This window comes from Polypterus senegalus, chromosome 13 (assembly GCF_016835505.1).
Source record: "Polypterus senegalus isolate Bchr_013 chromosome 13, ASM1683550v1, whole genome shotgun sequence".
Lineage (NCBI taxonomy): Eukaryota > Metazoa > Chordata > Cladistia > Polypteriformes > Polypteridae > Polypterus > Polypterus senegalus.
In genome coordinates, this window is record NC_053166.1 from 123,116,967 (window position 1) to 123,132,184 (window position 15,218).

Genomic DNA, 15,218 nt, shown 5'->3' on the forward strand with positions numbered 1-15,218 from the left:
ACTGTACTGGCAATAGATATCTCTCTATTTCTTCTGCACCGCTGCTTGGGGGTTTGTTTTGCTCTGGACGTGCTCTGTCTCTAGGCATGTCAGTGGACTGGGACTCGAAGTGTGGTGGGGAGTTTGGGGGAGGATATAACAGTTACTTCATGGGTGCCCAAAGACCCATGCAGAACAGTCTCATTGAATACATTAGGTGAGTCATAAGCCACTGCCCTAGGAACTCACAATTGATTTGATGAGATGATCCTATTAATTGCATATGCAACACACATAACATGTCTAGACCCAGCTTTGTTCTACTGTGTGGATGGATGACTTGGACAAAAATTATGCTAGTGCTTTAACTCTCCAGTCTGAAAGTGCATTTTAAACAGTTAACGTACTGTATGTATAAAGTTCTCAGAAGGCACTCAATGATCTTGCCAAAGATTCATGTGTGTCTCTTTAGTCATAGAGGCAATTTTAATTAAAAAAGTAATAGCACATATTAATATTTTATTCCCCCGAAACAAGTTTGAACAAATTAGGCCCATGTAATAAAGTTGTGAAGATAGGTTTAGAGCTTGGATGAATCTATCTTTTTTGCAATCAGCCCCAAATCTTAATGTTTAGCAGCTAGTTCTTGAGCAGGCTAGAATTGCCCGACAGTTCTTATATTGAAGAAGACCCAGTACTCCCTCCATCTAACCCACTCCAGTCATTATGGATTATGGCAGTTACAATCAACCACTTCATTACTCCAGGAATTCTAGAAAGAAACACTTCACTTTATTTTACATCTACTTGTTCTGGTGAGGAATATTTTGTGGCAACACACCAATCTGGATATAACAGGCAACTTTACCTTCAATAACAGACTCTAACTCCATTTAGTCCATCCCAGCCCAGTCTAGGTGCCTGTGTGTTCTGGGACCTTTACAAGTAAGCCATGCCCAGTAAACTCCTGATGGAATTGTTCCAGAAGGCATTTTAATTATATAACCAAACTACCTATGCTGACTTACAATGATCAAGAGAATCAGAGGCTCTTCTCCAAGGTCCACCAGTATTGAGCTCCTCATGTTTTCACAGAAAGATACCCTAACAACCCTACACAGGAGCTTTGTTTTGGCTATCCATATCCATGATGTCATTTACGTTAGGACTCTAAGGTCATGATCATAGGGCAGAATGGAGAAGTAGACAGAATCAAAACCTTGTTCCAAGGATTTAACTGCCAAATTTACAATCACAGTCCAATACCCTTGTTACTGCTGTAAAGATTCTTAGGTCAATCCCAGGATCACCTCTACCTTACCTCTTAAATAAAATCCCAAGATACTTGAACCTCTCCTCCTGGGTGAACTGCTCTCCTCTTACCTGCATGGAACAAGACTCTCTTTTCTGGACGAGGCCAATGAGCTCAACCTTAGAGGCACTACTTCTCAAGCTGACTACAGCACACTCTACTGTGAACCACTCCAGCACGTACTTCAGCAAAGATAAAACACTCATGTCTCCAAATTGGATAATTAAGGATCAGCTTGAGCATAAAAATATTAATATAACAGGAGACATGCTGCTCTAATAATGTCCTTCAAGTTGTGGGCAGATTATCTTACCATTTGCACCTACTTAAAATGAAGACAGGATACTACTACTTGTATTACTGCAACTGCTGCCACTACTTCTACTGTATGTTTTCAGTACATTAAAAAAATTCTTGAATATGCAACTAGTTTAGAGTACATATATTATCAACTGCAAAGTTGCAGTAAATTGCTCATGCAATCTGCACACTGAGAGCAGAATGACATGCCAAGGTAAGTATGATTTGAAAAATGTCGTGCATTACTCAAGTAAGTGTCACTTACCGGTAGATGATTCCCTTGCTGTGAAGAAAGAAAAGGCCAATGGCAATTTCTGCTGCATAGAACCTGTAATTAAAAAAACAGTATATTAGCATTCCATAGCTGACTCTACTGCATCTGTAACATAGATTCTAATGTCCAAGAAGGCAAACGACTTCAGATCATAGTTCAATGTAAAGGTTAAATTCTGATCACAGCTGTTAATGTAATTCTGAAAATTAAGAAGTGAATTAACTCCTCCATTGACAATCAAACATCATGAATGAAATGAAGCCACACAATGATCTGATCAGAATACAGATTGTTAGAGGAATATACATATTACTCTTCAAAATGTGCAACAAACAAATAGGGATTTGACAATCTATACATTGAGTGATTGGTAACAGAATCAATTGTTGAAACAACTGGATGACCAGGTGGGTTAGAAAGATCCTTATGAATTTTGGGTTAAAAATACAAAATAATTAAGCGGGGATATAGTTTACATAAAAATGTTGCTAATTTAGTCTCTATTAATTTGGAAGAGCAATCTTTATTAACAACAGATGAAATCAAAGAGACAATGTGGGTAGGTGGGACCTGTTTAAGGCATTTATAACAGAGTGTATCGTTAAGTGTTCTTAGACCTGCTTCAACATATAAGAGGTTAGGAGGTCTCAGGCACTAAGAGACACAAATACCCCTCACTGTAAATGGAAGGGAAAAGTCTCCCCAATCCATCTGAGAGATGCAAATACATAACTATTTTTAACTACTATACAAATGAATCCACAAACTAAACATTCATTACCCACACTTCTATTCCATTGAGGGCATAATGATGGATTGCAGCTTTGTGAAACCATCATTTGACAACCAAAGCACATTCAGCTTTACAGTGAAGCTTAGACAAATCAAGCATCTATCTAAATGTTATTTGAAACGAGACAGTGTTGAGAATTGCACACTAGGTTGTTATGCGTCTCCACAATTCTGATACCTCACTAAAATATATGGACAATGAGGTACTTACACTGCATGGGGCTCCTTAAATTTGCCAACTTGCTGAATTTGATACATGAGGTCACCACCATTAATGTACTCCATGACGAAGAAGAGGCGGTCCTGTAGGAATAAGAGGGTAATATGAATGGGGTGCCAGTCTGCTTAAATCACCAACTATAAAGGGTCTAGCTGCAGACATTTGGAGCATTGTGATTTAGGAGGTTCGCTGAACAGCCAATCAGATCACATGTTTATGTCACATGATTTACACACCAAACAAATCAAAGAAGTGTCTGGCTGCAGCCCCCTGCACAACATCACACTACACATCATCTTGTACAAGATCTGTCTCCTTGACATTTATTACCCCTGAGTAAGAGAACTTTCACACAAACCCAACCTTAATGTGTAAGGAGAACAACATGCAAGGTATGCCTTTAAATGGGCATGTTGAGAAAGACGCAAACGATTACCTATGTTGTGTAACATGATTGATATATAACGCAAAGGTAGCTAAATGTTATTGGATGTGTGCAAACTGAAAGGTTTGGAAAAATGCCGCTCAATTCAACTTTACCCATTAGGAACATTCAAGCACAATATTACCATTGTCTGGAAACATGAATGGAGATGTGTAAGAAAGGGGGGTTTTCCAGAAAGAGCTAGCACACGCTTTTCAACCATGGTACATTCTACATCATCATCTTGAATCACTACATCTTTCTTCAGGATCTTGATGGCATAGAGCTCATCTGTGCCCTTCCTCTCTGCTAACATTACCTAAAGAAAACAGAATAAAACAATCTTGGAAACAACAGGTCAAGATGCAGGATTCAGATACCTTCAGACAGTTAGGAGGTTGAAGGTGTAGATATCACACCTTCCATAGCATGGCAATAGGCACAGAACACAAAATAAATGCTAGCTTCTGGCCATGACAGCGTACAATCTGTTTTCAAGCCTAGTTAATTGTGTGAAATCTGATCAAATTTTTTTTCTAGCTGGATGATACCAAGAACCACAAGACTCACTTTTCCAAAGCTGCCCTTTCCCAAGACCATAAGGAAGTTAAAGTCTGTTAGCTTCACACGGTCACGGTTCCCGTTGTTGTCAAATTTAGAAATTGCATTGGAGGAGGAACCATCTGCATGCTCCATACCTGGACCAATCTTTGCTCTCTAAAATACAGGGAAAGAGAAAATGAAATAAAGCTACATGGGTGTCCGTGTTTAGCACAGCCTTGAATTCACACATTAGCAAATACCTCAATATCCCAGAAACTTCAAGAACAATGGCTGTCAGCTTTCATTTCAAACAGGTTAACAATGCAAGCTAGCTTCTTTAATAAAATTCATGTTTAACTGTAATGCTTCTTACTTTATTTACAATTTCTGAACTTGAATACTAACATCTCATGGTAACAACAGTAAACATGTTCACTTTCCATGCCCTACTGTAAAATTTTTGTAACCTGGTTTCTATTTTAGAATTTTTTGTTAATGTTAACCCACAAAAACATGGAAGGCAAACAAATGTAATCTGTATGTTTTAAAACAGATTAGTAATTGAAATTATGTCTGAACTCATTTCACTTCCAATTTACAGCTCAGAACATAAAAGAAGGCTCCACTACAACAAAATGTCCAATAAATTTTGTTAACTAAAATATCAAAGGATTAAAGGAATCTGCTTTCATTCTGGTTATCTTTTAAACATGCTTCCAAGAACTTATAATGTAATTTCAATTTCAATTATTTACTGTCATGTGTACAAGTACAAGTACCATGTACAATGAAATGCTTGCTTGCATGTGCCCCTGCAGACAGTGAACATAGACAAAAAAAAACACAATAAATAAATGAATATAAATATGTAAATAAATAAAACCAGAATCCTAGGAATAAATAGAGGCAGTGGCAGAAGTATATGTGCAAATTTAAACATCACATGTAGAATGCTGCATATAGTATTGCAATATTTCCCTGCTTGAGCATTATTTAACAATGTATATCCTCAAGATGTCTTACAGGTAAACAGGTTAACAAAACACTGGCATAGCTGGAATTAGAAAGCACATGTTGTAATGGATCTGTACTTGTGTACCATTACAGCGTCTAATGAGTGCAGAGGACAATGTGTGTTTAGTTACGCGTGTGGTTTTAGACAGTGTACAGTAGCACATCCAGGGATGCTCAAGTGCAAGTTTAAGAAAAACTGCTATGTTCTGCTGGCACCAGTGTCTGAATCTGAGATCTGATTGAAAAATCAATAATTTCAGAAATAAAGATCGTAAGTTCCTACTTCACATAGCATTACTGCATTTTTTTTATGCCAGCACTGACTGAAATCCAGGGGCACCTTGCAAAATATACAAAATAACATTTCATCTTATTTGTATAATGAAAATTACTTAATTACTTATCAACAGCAAACAAGGTAAAAATTAAGCTGTGCATATCTTCAAAAAATGTTAAAACATAAGGAGTATATTGTTTCAAGCAAAAGTAAACAAGTTTCATATACAGCAAGTCAGTGGTGCTTAGTGTTTCAGATTAAAGATGAATTTACTAAAGTTGATAATACCATACATCAGACCATCCATGGCCATTAGTGACTTGTAAGTTTATTTCTGCTTTTTTATAGTTATCACATTCATTTTACTGAAAGTATAATCTGAAAAATAAATCCAATGTTGCTGGCTTTTCATTTTAAAGCTGCAGATTTTGACCAATCAGCCATAACAATCCCTAGGTCATGAAGATAGTAGAAAACCAGGCAGCAATTATAACAAGCAGACAGGACTAAAGCCACTAACTAAGATCTTGGAGAGCTCCAGTGGCTGAAGGTTTCAGTTCCAGCCATGTTCTTGCAAACTTTACACTTTACCTTAGCTTTACTTGTTTGCTTTTTAAAAGTCAGAATCCTAAGTGGTTTCTTTTTCCTTAACCGTCAATCAGACAATATAAGATGCAACCCTGCCAACAGACAACCAATGACTTGATTCCTTTTGCATCTCTGCATTCATCAAACAATATCTGTTTCAATGAAATACTTGAAAGAAACAAAACTGCAGCTCAGTCAGTTGTTTTCTAAACTGCTTTGTCTTGAATAGGATCACGGGGAGTGCTGGAGCCTATCCCAGCTAGCACAGGGCGCAAGGTAGGAACAAACCATGGATATGGTGCCAGTCCATCGCAAGGCGAACACACAAACCCAACCTCACACTAGGGCCAATTTAGTAACACCAATCCACCAAACCCACATGTCTTTGGACTGTGGGAAGAAACCCACGCAGTCACAAGGAAAACATGCAAACTCCACACAGGGAGGACCCCGGACATGAACCCAGGTCTCCATAGTGTGAGGCAGCAGCGCTACTACTGCGCCGCACCCAAAGTGAAGGCCTGAGAGATATTCATCTAGTCTGTCCACAAAATATTTGATGTGGCTCTCAGAAAAAAGAAAATCAACATGTTTGGAAATGTCTAATGTGGAAGAAAAAACGCACTAACAAGTTACAGAATTAAATAAAGCATTTCACTATCAGCAAGAGTTAGCTCTAATAAGAAACTTCTCTGAAAGATTTTAAACTCTGAATGCCAAAACATCTCAAACAACATAACACAGAATAGCCAGCAGTCAGTTGTTATCATGGCAAAAAGATCTGAAACACACATTCCCCCAATGCAGTCATTGTCACCATGCCACCACCACTTTACTACATCTTGTGGACCATCACTGACAACAGTTTACAATCTGATTTGCTAACGGTGTTTTTGCTAGCATTAGCCAGCTTGTCAGCTACCTAAATTAACCCATAAACAATACATAAACAACCACTAGAGAGATTAACCGTCTCTCACAATGTGTGTACATGTAATGCTTGGCTGATTGGTGCCACACCTGACAGCAATGTACCTATCTGTTTATTTATTTATTAAAGGCACTTATTTTAAATTTTTGCTTCCCCTCTTTCCAACTTCACAACATCACCAGCAGCACTTGAACTTCTGTGAGGGAAAAGTCTGAAAGCCTTGCAATACATCGGAGGTCATTTATAAGCATGCATTTCTACTTAAGTCATCTGAACTTGTGTTTTTGAGCGATTTCATGGTGGTGGGCTGTTGTTTCGGTGGTGGTGGTGGTTATTCTGCTTTGTGTTTGTAGTAGGATTGTCATACAATGGCTACAGCGAATGAGAGCAATTAAGATGTCAGCACACAAAGGTATAAAATGGGTATACATTGAGAAGCTTTTTAATTCAATATATTTATAAAGAATTTAGTATGAGTAAGACTGTCATTTATTAAATAAATGACAATATTGTGTTTAATTATGAGGGAAATTCGTGCCACTGCTCTTGCATTTAAAGTGGCAAGATTTTTATTTTTGCCCTCAGTTATTTTATTTGTTCAGACTCCAGTTCAATCTCTAGTTGGCATGTCTTTTTTACATTGAGTTTTGCTTGGCATCCTGTCCATCTTTGCTTCTTCTTTTATAAAAACAATGCTGCTGGGATAGGCTCTGGCATCTCATAATCCTGTAGAGGAAGCGTCTTTGTAAAATTAATGCATAGACTAAAATATATTTAAAATGTTGAATTTTTTTGGTCTTAAAATTGATAAACCCAAATAAATTATTTTACTCTCTATTTGGCATGCCTTCTAATACACATTGAAGAGCTTACTAGTATTTTACCTTATCCAAAAATTGTAATATACAAGTCTTCCACATACTGTGGCACAATGACTGGATATATAAACTTAGAACTGGAGTGTAATTGCAGGTGCTTTAAACCAAACAAGACTGAGGGAATAATAATAAAAAACAGTAGATCCATGCATCTTTTATAAGAAACTAAGAAAACTTTGTGACAAATCAGCACAGGGACTATCAAAGTGTTTATTATAATAATTTGGAGCACACTTGCACTATAAAGATACTGTATTTCAAGGTTTTGCTTTAATATCTTTGGCAGATTCAAGAACAGCACATTGCATCTTCTCTTTTGCTAACAGAAACAACTATGACTAAGAAAATTTGAGAACTTGGAGCGGAGCACTGTGTTTTCAATTCACCGTGTTCCTTTTGCCAGTTATTTCAAGTGATATTATTTTACAGACAGAGTTGTATGGGGTAACTTGTTTTTTTCCATTCTTTTGTGCTCCAATGTTTGTTTTACCGAAGCACATTACCTTATCTCAGTATTCTGGCTTCAAGGATATGGATATTGAGATTACATTTGTTTGAATCCAGGTAACATGCTTATCATTTGTATATTATTTCATATATTAATTTTCTCAACCAACGCATTCCAGTTAGCTGGGGCTTATTTTTCTAGAATTCTATACAGGGCTGTAAATAAACCATGGGCAGGAAAACAGTTATTTGAATAAAACACTCATATTCATACAGACCAGGCACATTTACAGTCAATGGCCAAACCAACCTGTACATCTTTAGTGGGAGAAATTCAGATTACCCAGAGAAAATCCTGCAAACACTAGCCAGGCATGTTGTCTCTCTCATTAACATATTCTAACGTAAAACTACACACACTTGGCAAAAATGACACTTTTCCCAGTCGAAGTTGAATTAATTTTACAATATGGATCAGAGGTTTGTGGGGTCAATATTGTCTCATGTATGTCAAACCACACTTGCACATGTTAACCACTATTCTTGCAACATGATCTACAGGAGTATTATTGCCTTTCTCAAAACTTGTCTCCCTTACCCAAAAAATCACAGCACAAAATGCACATGTGTACACGTGCCAGAACCTCTGCCTACAAAAAAACAATTCTGACTTAAGTGTATAACTTAAATATATACAGTGCATCCGCAAAGTATTCACAGCGTATCACTTTTTCCACACTTTGTTATGTTACAGCCTTATTCCAAAATGGACTAAATTCATTTCTTCCTCAGAATTTTACACACAACACCCCATAATGACCACGTGAAAAATGTTTACTTGATGTTTTTGCAAATTTATTAAAAATAAAAAAATTGAGAAAGCACATGTACATAAGTATTTACAGCCTTTGCCATGAAGCTCAAAATTGAGCTCAGGTGCATCCTGTTTCCCCTGATCATCCTTGAGATGTTTCTGCAGCTTAATTGGAGTCCACCTGTGGTAAATTCATTTGACTGGACATGATTTGGAAAGGCACACACCTGTCTATAGAAGGTCCCACAGTTGACAGTTCATGTCAGAGCACAAACCAAGCATGAAGTCAAAGGAATTGTCTGTAGACCTCCGAGACAAATCTGGGGAAGGCTACAGAAACATTTCTGCTGCTTTGAAGGTCCCAATGAGCACAGTGGCCTCCATCATCCGTAAATGGAAGACGTTTGAAACCACCAGGACTCTTCCTAGAGCTGGCCGGCCATCTAAACTGAGCGATCGAGGGAGAAGGGCCTTAGTCAGGAAGGTGACCAAGAACACGATGGTCACTCTGTCAGAGCTCCAGAGGTCGTCTGTGGAGAGAGGAGGACCTTCCAGAAGGACAACCATCTCTGCAGCAATCCACCAATCAGGCCTGTATGGTAGAGTGGCCAGACGGAAGCCACTCCTTAGTAAAAGGCACATGGCAGCCCGCCTGGAGTTTGCCAAAAGGCACTTGAAGGGCTCTCAGACCATGAGAAACAAAATTCTCTGGTCCAATGAGACAAAGATTGAACTCTTTGGTGTGAATGCCAGGCATCACGTTTGGAGGAAACCAGGTACCGCTCATCATCAGGCCAATACCATCCCTACAGTGAAGCATGGTGGTGGCAGCATCATGCTGTGGTGATGTTTTTCAGTGGCAGGAACTGGGAGACCAGTCACGATAAAGGGAAAGATGACTGCAACAATGTACAGAGACATCCTGGATGAAAACCTGCTCCAGAGCGCTCTTGACCTCAGACTGGGGCAACGGTTCATCTTTCAGCAGGGCAACGACCCTAAGCACACAGTCAAGATATCAAAGGAGTGGCTTCAGGACAACTCTGTGAATGTCCTTGAGTGGCCCAGCCTGAGCCCAGACTTGAATCTGATTGAACATCTCTGGAGAGATCTTAAAATGGCTGTGCACCGACGCCTCCCACCCAACCTGATGGAGCTTGAGAGGTGCTGTAAAGAGGAATGGGCGAAACTGGCCAAGGATAGGTGTGCCAAGCTTGTGGCATCATATTCAAAAAGACTTGAGGCTGTAATTGCTGCCAAAAGTGCATCGACAAAGTATTGAGCAAAGGCTGTGAATACTTATGTACATGTGATTTCTCGGTTTTTTATATTTTTTAATAAATTTGCAAAAACCTCAAATAAACTTTTTTCACGTTGTCATTATGGAGTGTTGTGTGTAGAATTCTGAGGAAAAAAATGAATTTAATCCATTTTGGAATAAGGCTGTAACATAACAAAATGTGGAAAAAGTGATGCGCTGTGAATACTTTCCGGATGCACTGTACATATGACAGCAAGTTATATATTTTTTTCTGTTACAATCCCATTCAGCTGCTTTATTATATGGTGTCACCCGTTATCTGTTTTGAAGTATAAAGGTGAAGAGTTTATTAAAGGAATAACAATGAAAGAAAACCGCAAAAATGCGTTTATTTCTTTTCACACGTTGTGTGACGTTTCTCTTCATGAAATACTTATTTATGTAACTCTTGTGGTGGATGGCCAGGACGTTCCCATAGTGGAAGGACCACGGGAGAGGACATTCACCGGGCACTACCTCCCCCATAGCACTAGATGGCAGCCCCCCAGGTTTGCAGCGGTACCTCGGATATCCAGAGGGCTTCATGGGAGTTGGATTTTGACACAGCTCTGTTGGGTTATGTTGGGTGTCGCAGGAACAGCAGAGCTCTACTACATTGGGCTCTCACCACAGTACTTCCAGATCATGCTGATGGACCACCTGGAGTGTTTCTGGGTGAAGCATAAAAGGGACCACTTCATTCAAGGAGCCAAAGTTGGAAGGGAGAGGGTGACACTTGCTGGGAGGAGCGGATGTGGAAGATAAAGAGAGACACAGAGACAAAAAGAGAGAGAAGACAAAGGGTGTGCTGCTTCCTGTTTCTATTACTGTGTTTATTGTGCTGTGCAGGTGGGGAACAAAGGAAAGAATCTCCTAGAGAGGAATAAAAAGCGTGTGTACATGAAAGACCCTGTGTCTGTATCTGTCTGTGTCAGGTTTGGGGAGTTGGAGCGCCCCTTGCACTCTGCACTCTACAATCTCACCAAGTGCTAGTGTTGTTTTCCAAAATTGTACAGCATGCTACTTCAAAGTAAAAATATTGAAACCAAACAGGGTTTTGATTACATATTGGGTATAATCATTGGCATTATATTAACTGAAGTAGGTGGCATAAGCTGGCCTGTGCTGATATGCTATATCTTTTCTTTTATCCTTTTTATTATTGCTGCTATTCAATTTTGATAAGCTTGTGATTAAGCAAAATAGAGAAGGTTTTTGTTCAGTGCCAAAACACATAACTTTATGTTCTATTTTTAGTTAATCAAGAAACTGAGGCAAACAAATAAATAATTAAATAAAATGTAAAGAACATCAACAGCCCCGTGAATATTTCACTTCTCAACAGAGAGAATCTGGTCATGTAACCCAGTGCTTTATTAATGCCTCGGATTTTGGAATTCTCTGGCACTTAGCATGACAATCCCAAAAAATCTGCGAGGCACAAAGGAAAGAAAGAAACATAAGTACATTAACAAGGATTTTGGACTTAACATAGTGTATGGTATGTTTAGAGCTTGTTTCACATAATGGAGTGTAAAACACAATCAACAAAGCTACAGAAAATGTCTGTTGCATAAATACTAATAAATGCAAAGAGAGACAAAAAGATTTGCTATAAAACTGAAGTCTTATAAAACCAGACAAATGAAGCAGAGTTAACAGTTGGGGAATTCTAGTCCATTAAAGCTTTGCAAGCAATAAACATTGTTCAAAAATAAATAAAAATAATATAAATAAAATGCATGACTGTAAATCCTGGATTTGCAGATTATTTTACACATAAAAACATTGAATTAAGCCTGAATTTTCATAAAAGCACAAAATCATTTGGTGTAGTATTTGGTAGGATTGGGATTCAACAGCCACGTTTTTGCAAAGATCAGAGTTGGGAAACACTGGAGACATTTTGCAATAAATTAATATCTAAAAAATAAAAACAAACTTTTTAAAAACCCCACTCCAGTATTAAAAGTACAGCTAACATACCCCACTGGTATGGGTTACAGCAATACAGAGGCAGCTTAGGAGGAGGCAATTGGTGTAGCCATTTCATAGAGACTATAGACTGAGGACATCCATACATCCCATGTTGACTAAATCCATAGAAAGCTTTGTAAAGTCACAATAAACAAAAAGACCAACTTAACACTGAAAAGCACAGAACACACTCAAGGTAGAGGGAACATTTTTCAACACCCATTCAAGTGCACTAATCTAGGGTTAAATTAGGATACGAGTTGTGCAACATGACCTTGTTCACCAAAGGTTACTCAAGTCGCTCCCTTAACTCAGGAACAGCTCTACAAAATATGATTGTGTTGTACCATATGCTTCTTCTGAATGGATTGCCAGACCATTGTACTTTAACATCATTTCACACGAATCCACTCCCTAGATCTAATGCAACACACAAAGCTTAACACTCTGATAATAAACATACATAAATGAGGACTCTGTTGTAAAAGAATAACATACCTTCCATATTAATCACCCATCTTCCTTCCACATTTACAGTGGAGGACCTTAAAATTATACATTTGATAAGACACATGTGTCAGATGACAGAGAATTCCCTTAAACCAGACTTAGCTAAACAGCATGAATCAAAACTCCTTATCCACAAACAGTCATAAAGATACCCCCCCTTAACCAGGGGTTCATTATAAAAACAATATCAATTAAGACACACACTTACGTCAAATTTCTGCCTGAGCTCTTCTCGGCCTTCTTCACTTTCAGGTGGAACTGGGACATTAAAATATTCACCCTCCTCCTGCCCCAGCAGCTTGAACCTACAATTAAATTGTCTTGTTATTGACCAAGTAAAGGTATGACTGCATGCCAGTCCAGTTACAGCAGTTTCCTAAAAGGTCAAAAAATCTTGAACTTCTTACCAGCCACTGACACCTAGTTTTTGTAGCTCTGAGATTCCGAAAGACAGTGCTCCCATGAAGTCATTCCGACTGGTGAGGTCCCAGTCCCAAATCTCAACTGAAAGCCTGCGATCTTTGTCGGAGTCTTTGAGGTGGCTGCGGGAAATTGAGCAAGAGAATCAACAACCAGCCAAGTACCAATTAGGCTTCCTCCATGACTATATACAGTACTACAGCACGTTCTAAAGTGCCTACTGTACCAGTCCAACTAACTCTGACTCAAAACAAGCATAAATAGGAGTTACTTACAAGGTAAAACTTTCATTCCATTTTGGGTTCAGAGAGCATTTGATGGTTTTAGTTTTTTGTTTGCTTTCACTTTTGGGGTCAGGAATGAGCTTCAGTTTAACATAGGGATCAGATAGTCCATTAGGGTCCATTGGCACCAGATTCTTGGCTTCTTTGACTGAAACAAAAAAAAAAAAACTTTCTAAGCATGGTACTTCACACCTAACTAGTTATGGCAATAATCTAAGGATGCACTGATATTACTACTCATGCCAGGCCAATAACACATTGTAAGTTATGTTACTTGGTGTCAACTCCATGATATAACTTTTTTCTCAGTACCAAACCCCAAGTTCAAGCAAAAGAAAATTACAAAAGGGACTGGGACAAAAATACAACGAGTTGCTATACTTTGAGGTACCTGCCACAAAATCAATGATAATGAAAATTATAGGTACAAAAAAAAAAAAAGAAATAAAAAAAGAAACGAAAAAAGAACGCTGGCTGGACTTGTCCGTTCCTGTGAATTAGTTTGTCAGGCGTAATGAGATGTTTAATGCAGAGGTGGCATATTATATAATAAACAAGATAGAGTCTGAGTGTTGAAATAATGTTAGCAGATAAAACAGCATCAAACAAAGCTGAAAATTCAAAAGACAAATGGGACATTATGGTTTTATTTATATAGATATAAGCAGTGCACAAGTGGGAGTGACAAAGTCAATGGCGATGTAAAACAATCTCTATTAGGTACACAGTGCTTGTGTACTAGTTTCATTTCATTAACTTGTGATTCTTCTTTCACTGGCAAGTTTATTCCAGGCATAGCAGTTTAATTCTACAGCGGTCTAAATCAGATTCCTGTTTAGAATATATACCTGAATTTCTTTCAGTTTAAACATTCAAAGTTGAGTTGAAAGTTTCAAGTCTCTTCACTCAGCTTCATGTTCCTTTAGATGCCCTTATCTGACATGTTTTATGTTTGTTCAGATGTCCAAAGAAGCTGCGGTCCTACTTCATGCAGAGACAACGCAAAAAATTTTCACAGTTTGTGTGAACATTCCAGTAACAACAATCAATGCATTACCTGTTGTCACAAACTACCCACTAATTCAGTAATTATAATGCAATGATTTTGTGCATTTAGTCTTTTTACACAAGAAATATAATGTGTAAATGAAAGCAAGCCATATAAGTATGTCACTTGCTGTACTCATGTGTTGTGGGAATTTTCAGAGTTGCCACTTGCAAGTTCCCACCTCCCCAACTCACTGTATTCATGTGAATTTCTGGTTGGAGAATCAAGGTCACTGATGAATATTTGCATATAAATCCACTAAACGAGAAAGTGCAGATCAGCTCAAATGTATTTAATCAAAATAAAAAGCCAACTAATATTAAGTGTGCACCGCATAGCTCCAAATACAACACAACCACAAAATGTCACATCTGTTGAAGCTGAATTTAATTTTATATAAAGAAATAAAACGCAAGGTCAGAGTAATACTGCCCCCCAGGTATTCTAAGTAACAAACTTCTCTATAGATTGTCCCAGTGGGGGCTACCCCTCAGGGAGTTATTTACATAAAAGTACCCACTGTGGAAGTTACGATTTTTACACAGCACCTGAATTAAGTATTAGGGCTTGCAGAGCTGCCAAACTCTGTGTGACGTATAAACTGGCCTTGGGCCAAAAAGACTGAAAAAGCAAAACTGAAAAAAACACCACAAAAAGTCAGTCCTGGTCATATTTAGCAAATCTGTTTTGGCTGCATGCTGTGATAAAATTACAAGCGATTCGATTCAGAAAGCATTTATTATTAAAATTGGTATAGACTGTTTTCCTTAGTTCCACTTGGGACCGGTTCACTACTCTTTTCATCAGTCAGGAATGTCCTTTCATAATGTACGTAAATACCAGAAGCAAAACTGCCAAATGTTATGCACATCATCTCTTAATGCTC

The 15,218-nt window shown here is 38.2% G+C and overlaps 1 protein-coding gene across 2 annotated transcripts in view; it reads right to left on the bottom strand.

Annotated features, from left to right (window-relative positions):
* prkcba (protein kinase C, beta a) overlaps nt 1-15,218 on the bottom strand; it is a 101,259-nt gene that overhangs the window by 24,686 nt on the left and 61,355 nt on the right. For both annotated transcript variants that reach the window (XM_039775251.1, XM_039775250.1), the window contains exons 6-12: nt 13,276-13,432; nt 12,988-13,122; nt 12,789-12,885; nt 3,872-4,018; nt 3,447-3,620; nt 2,869-2,960; nt 1,857-1,919 (exon numbers count right to left, since the gene is read on the bottom strand). In XM_039775251.1, the coding sequence (XP_039631185.1) occupies nt 1,857-1,919; nt 2,869-2,960; nt 3,447-3,620; nt 3,872-4,018; nt 12,789-12,885; nt 12,988-13,122; nt 13,276-13,432 (865 nt within the window). The remainder of the gene's footprint in view (nt 1-1,856; nt 1,920-2,868; nt 2,961-3,446; nt 3,621-3,871; nt 4,019-12,788; nt 12,886-12,987; nt 13,123-13,275; nt 13,433-15,218) is intronic.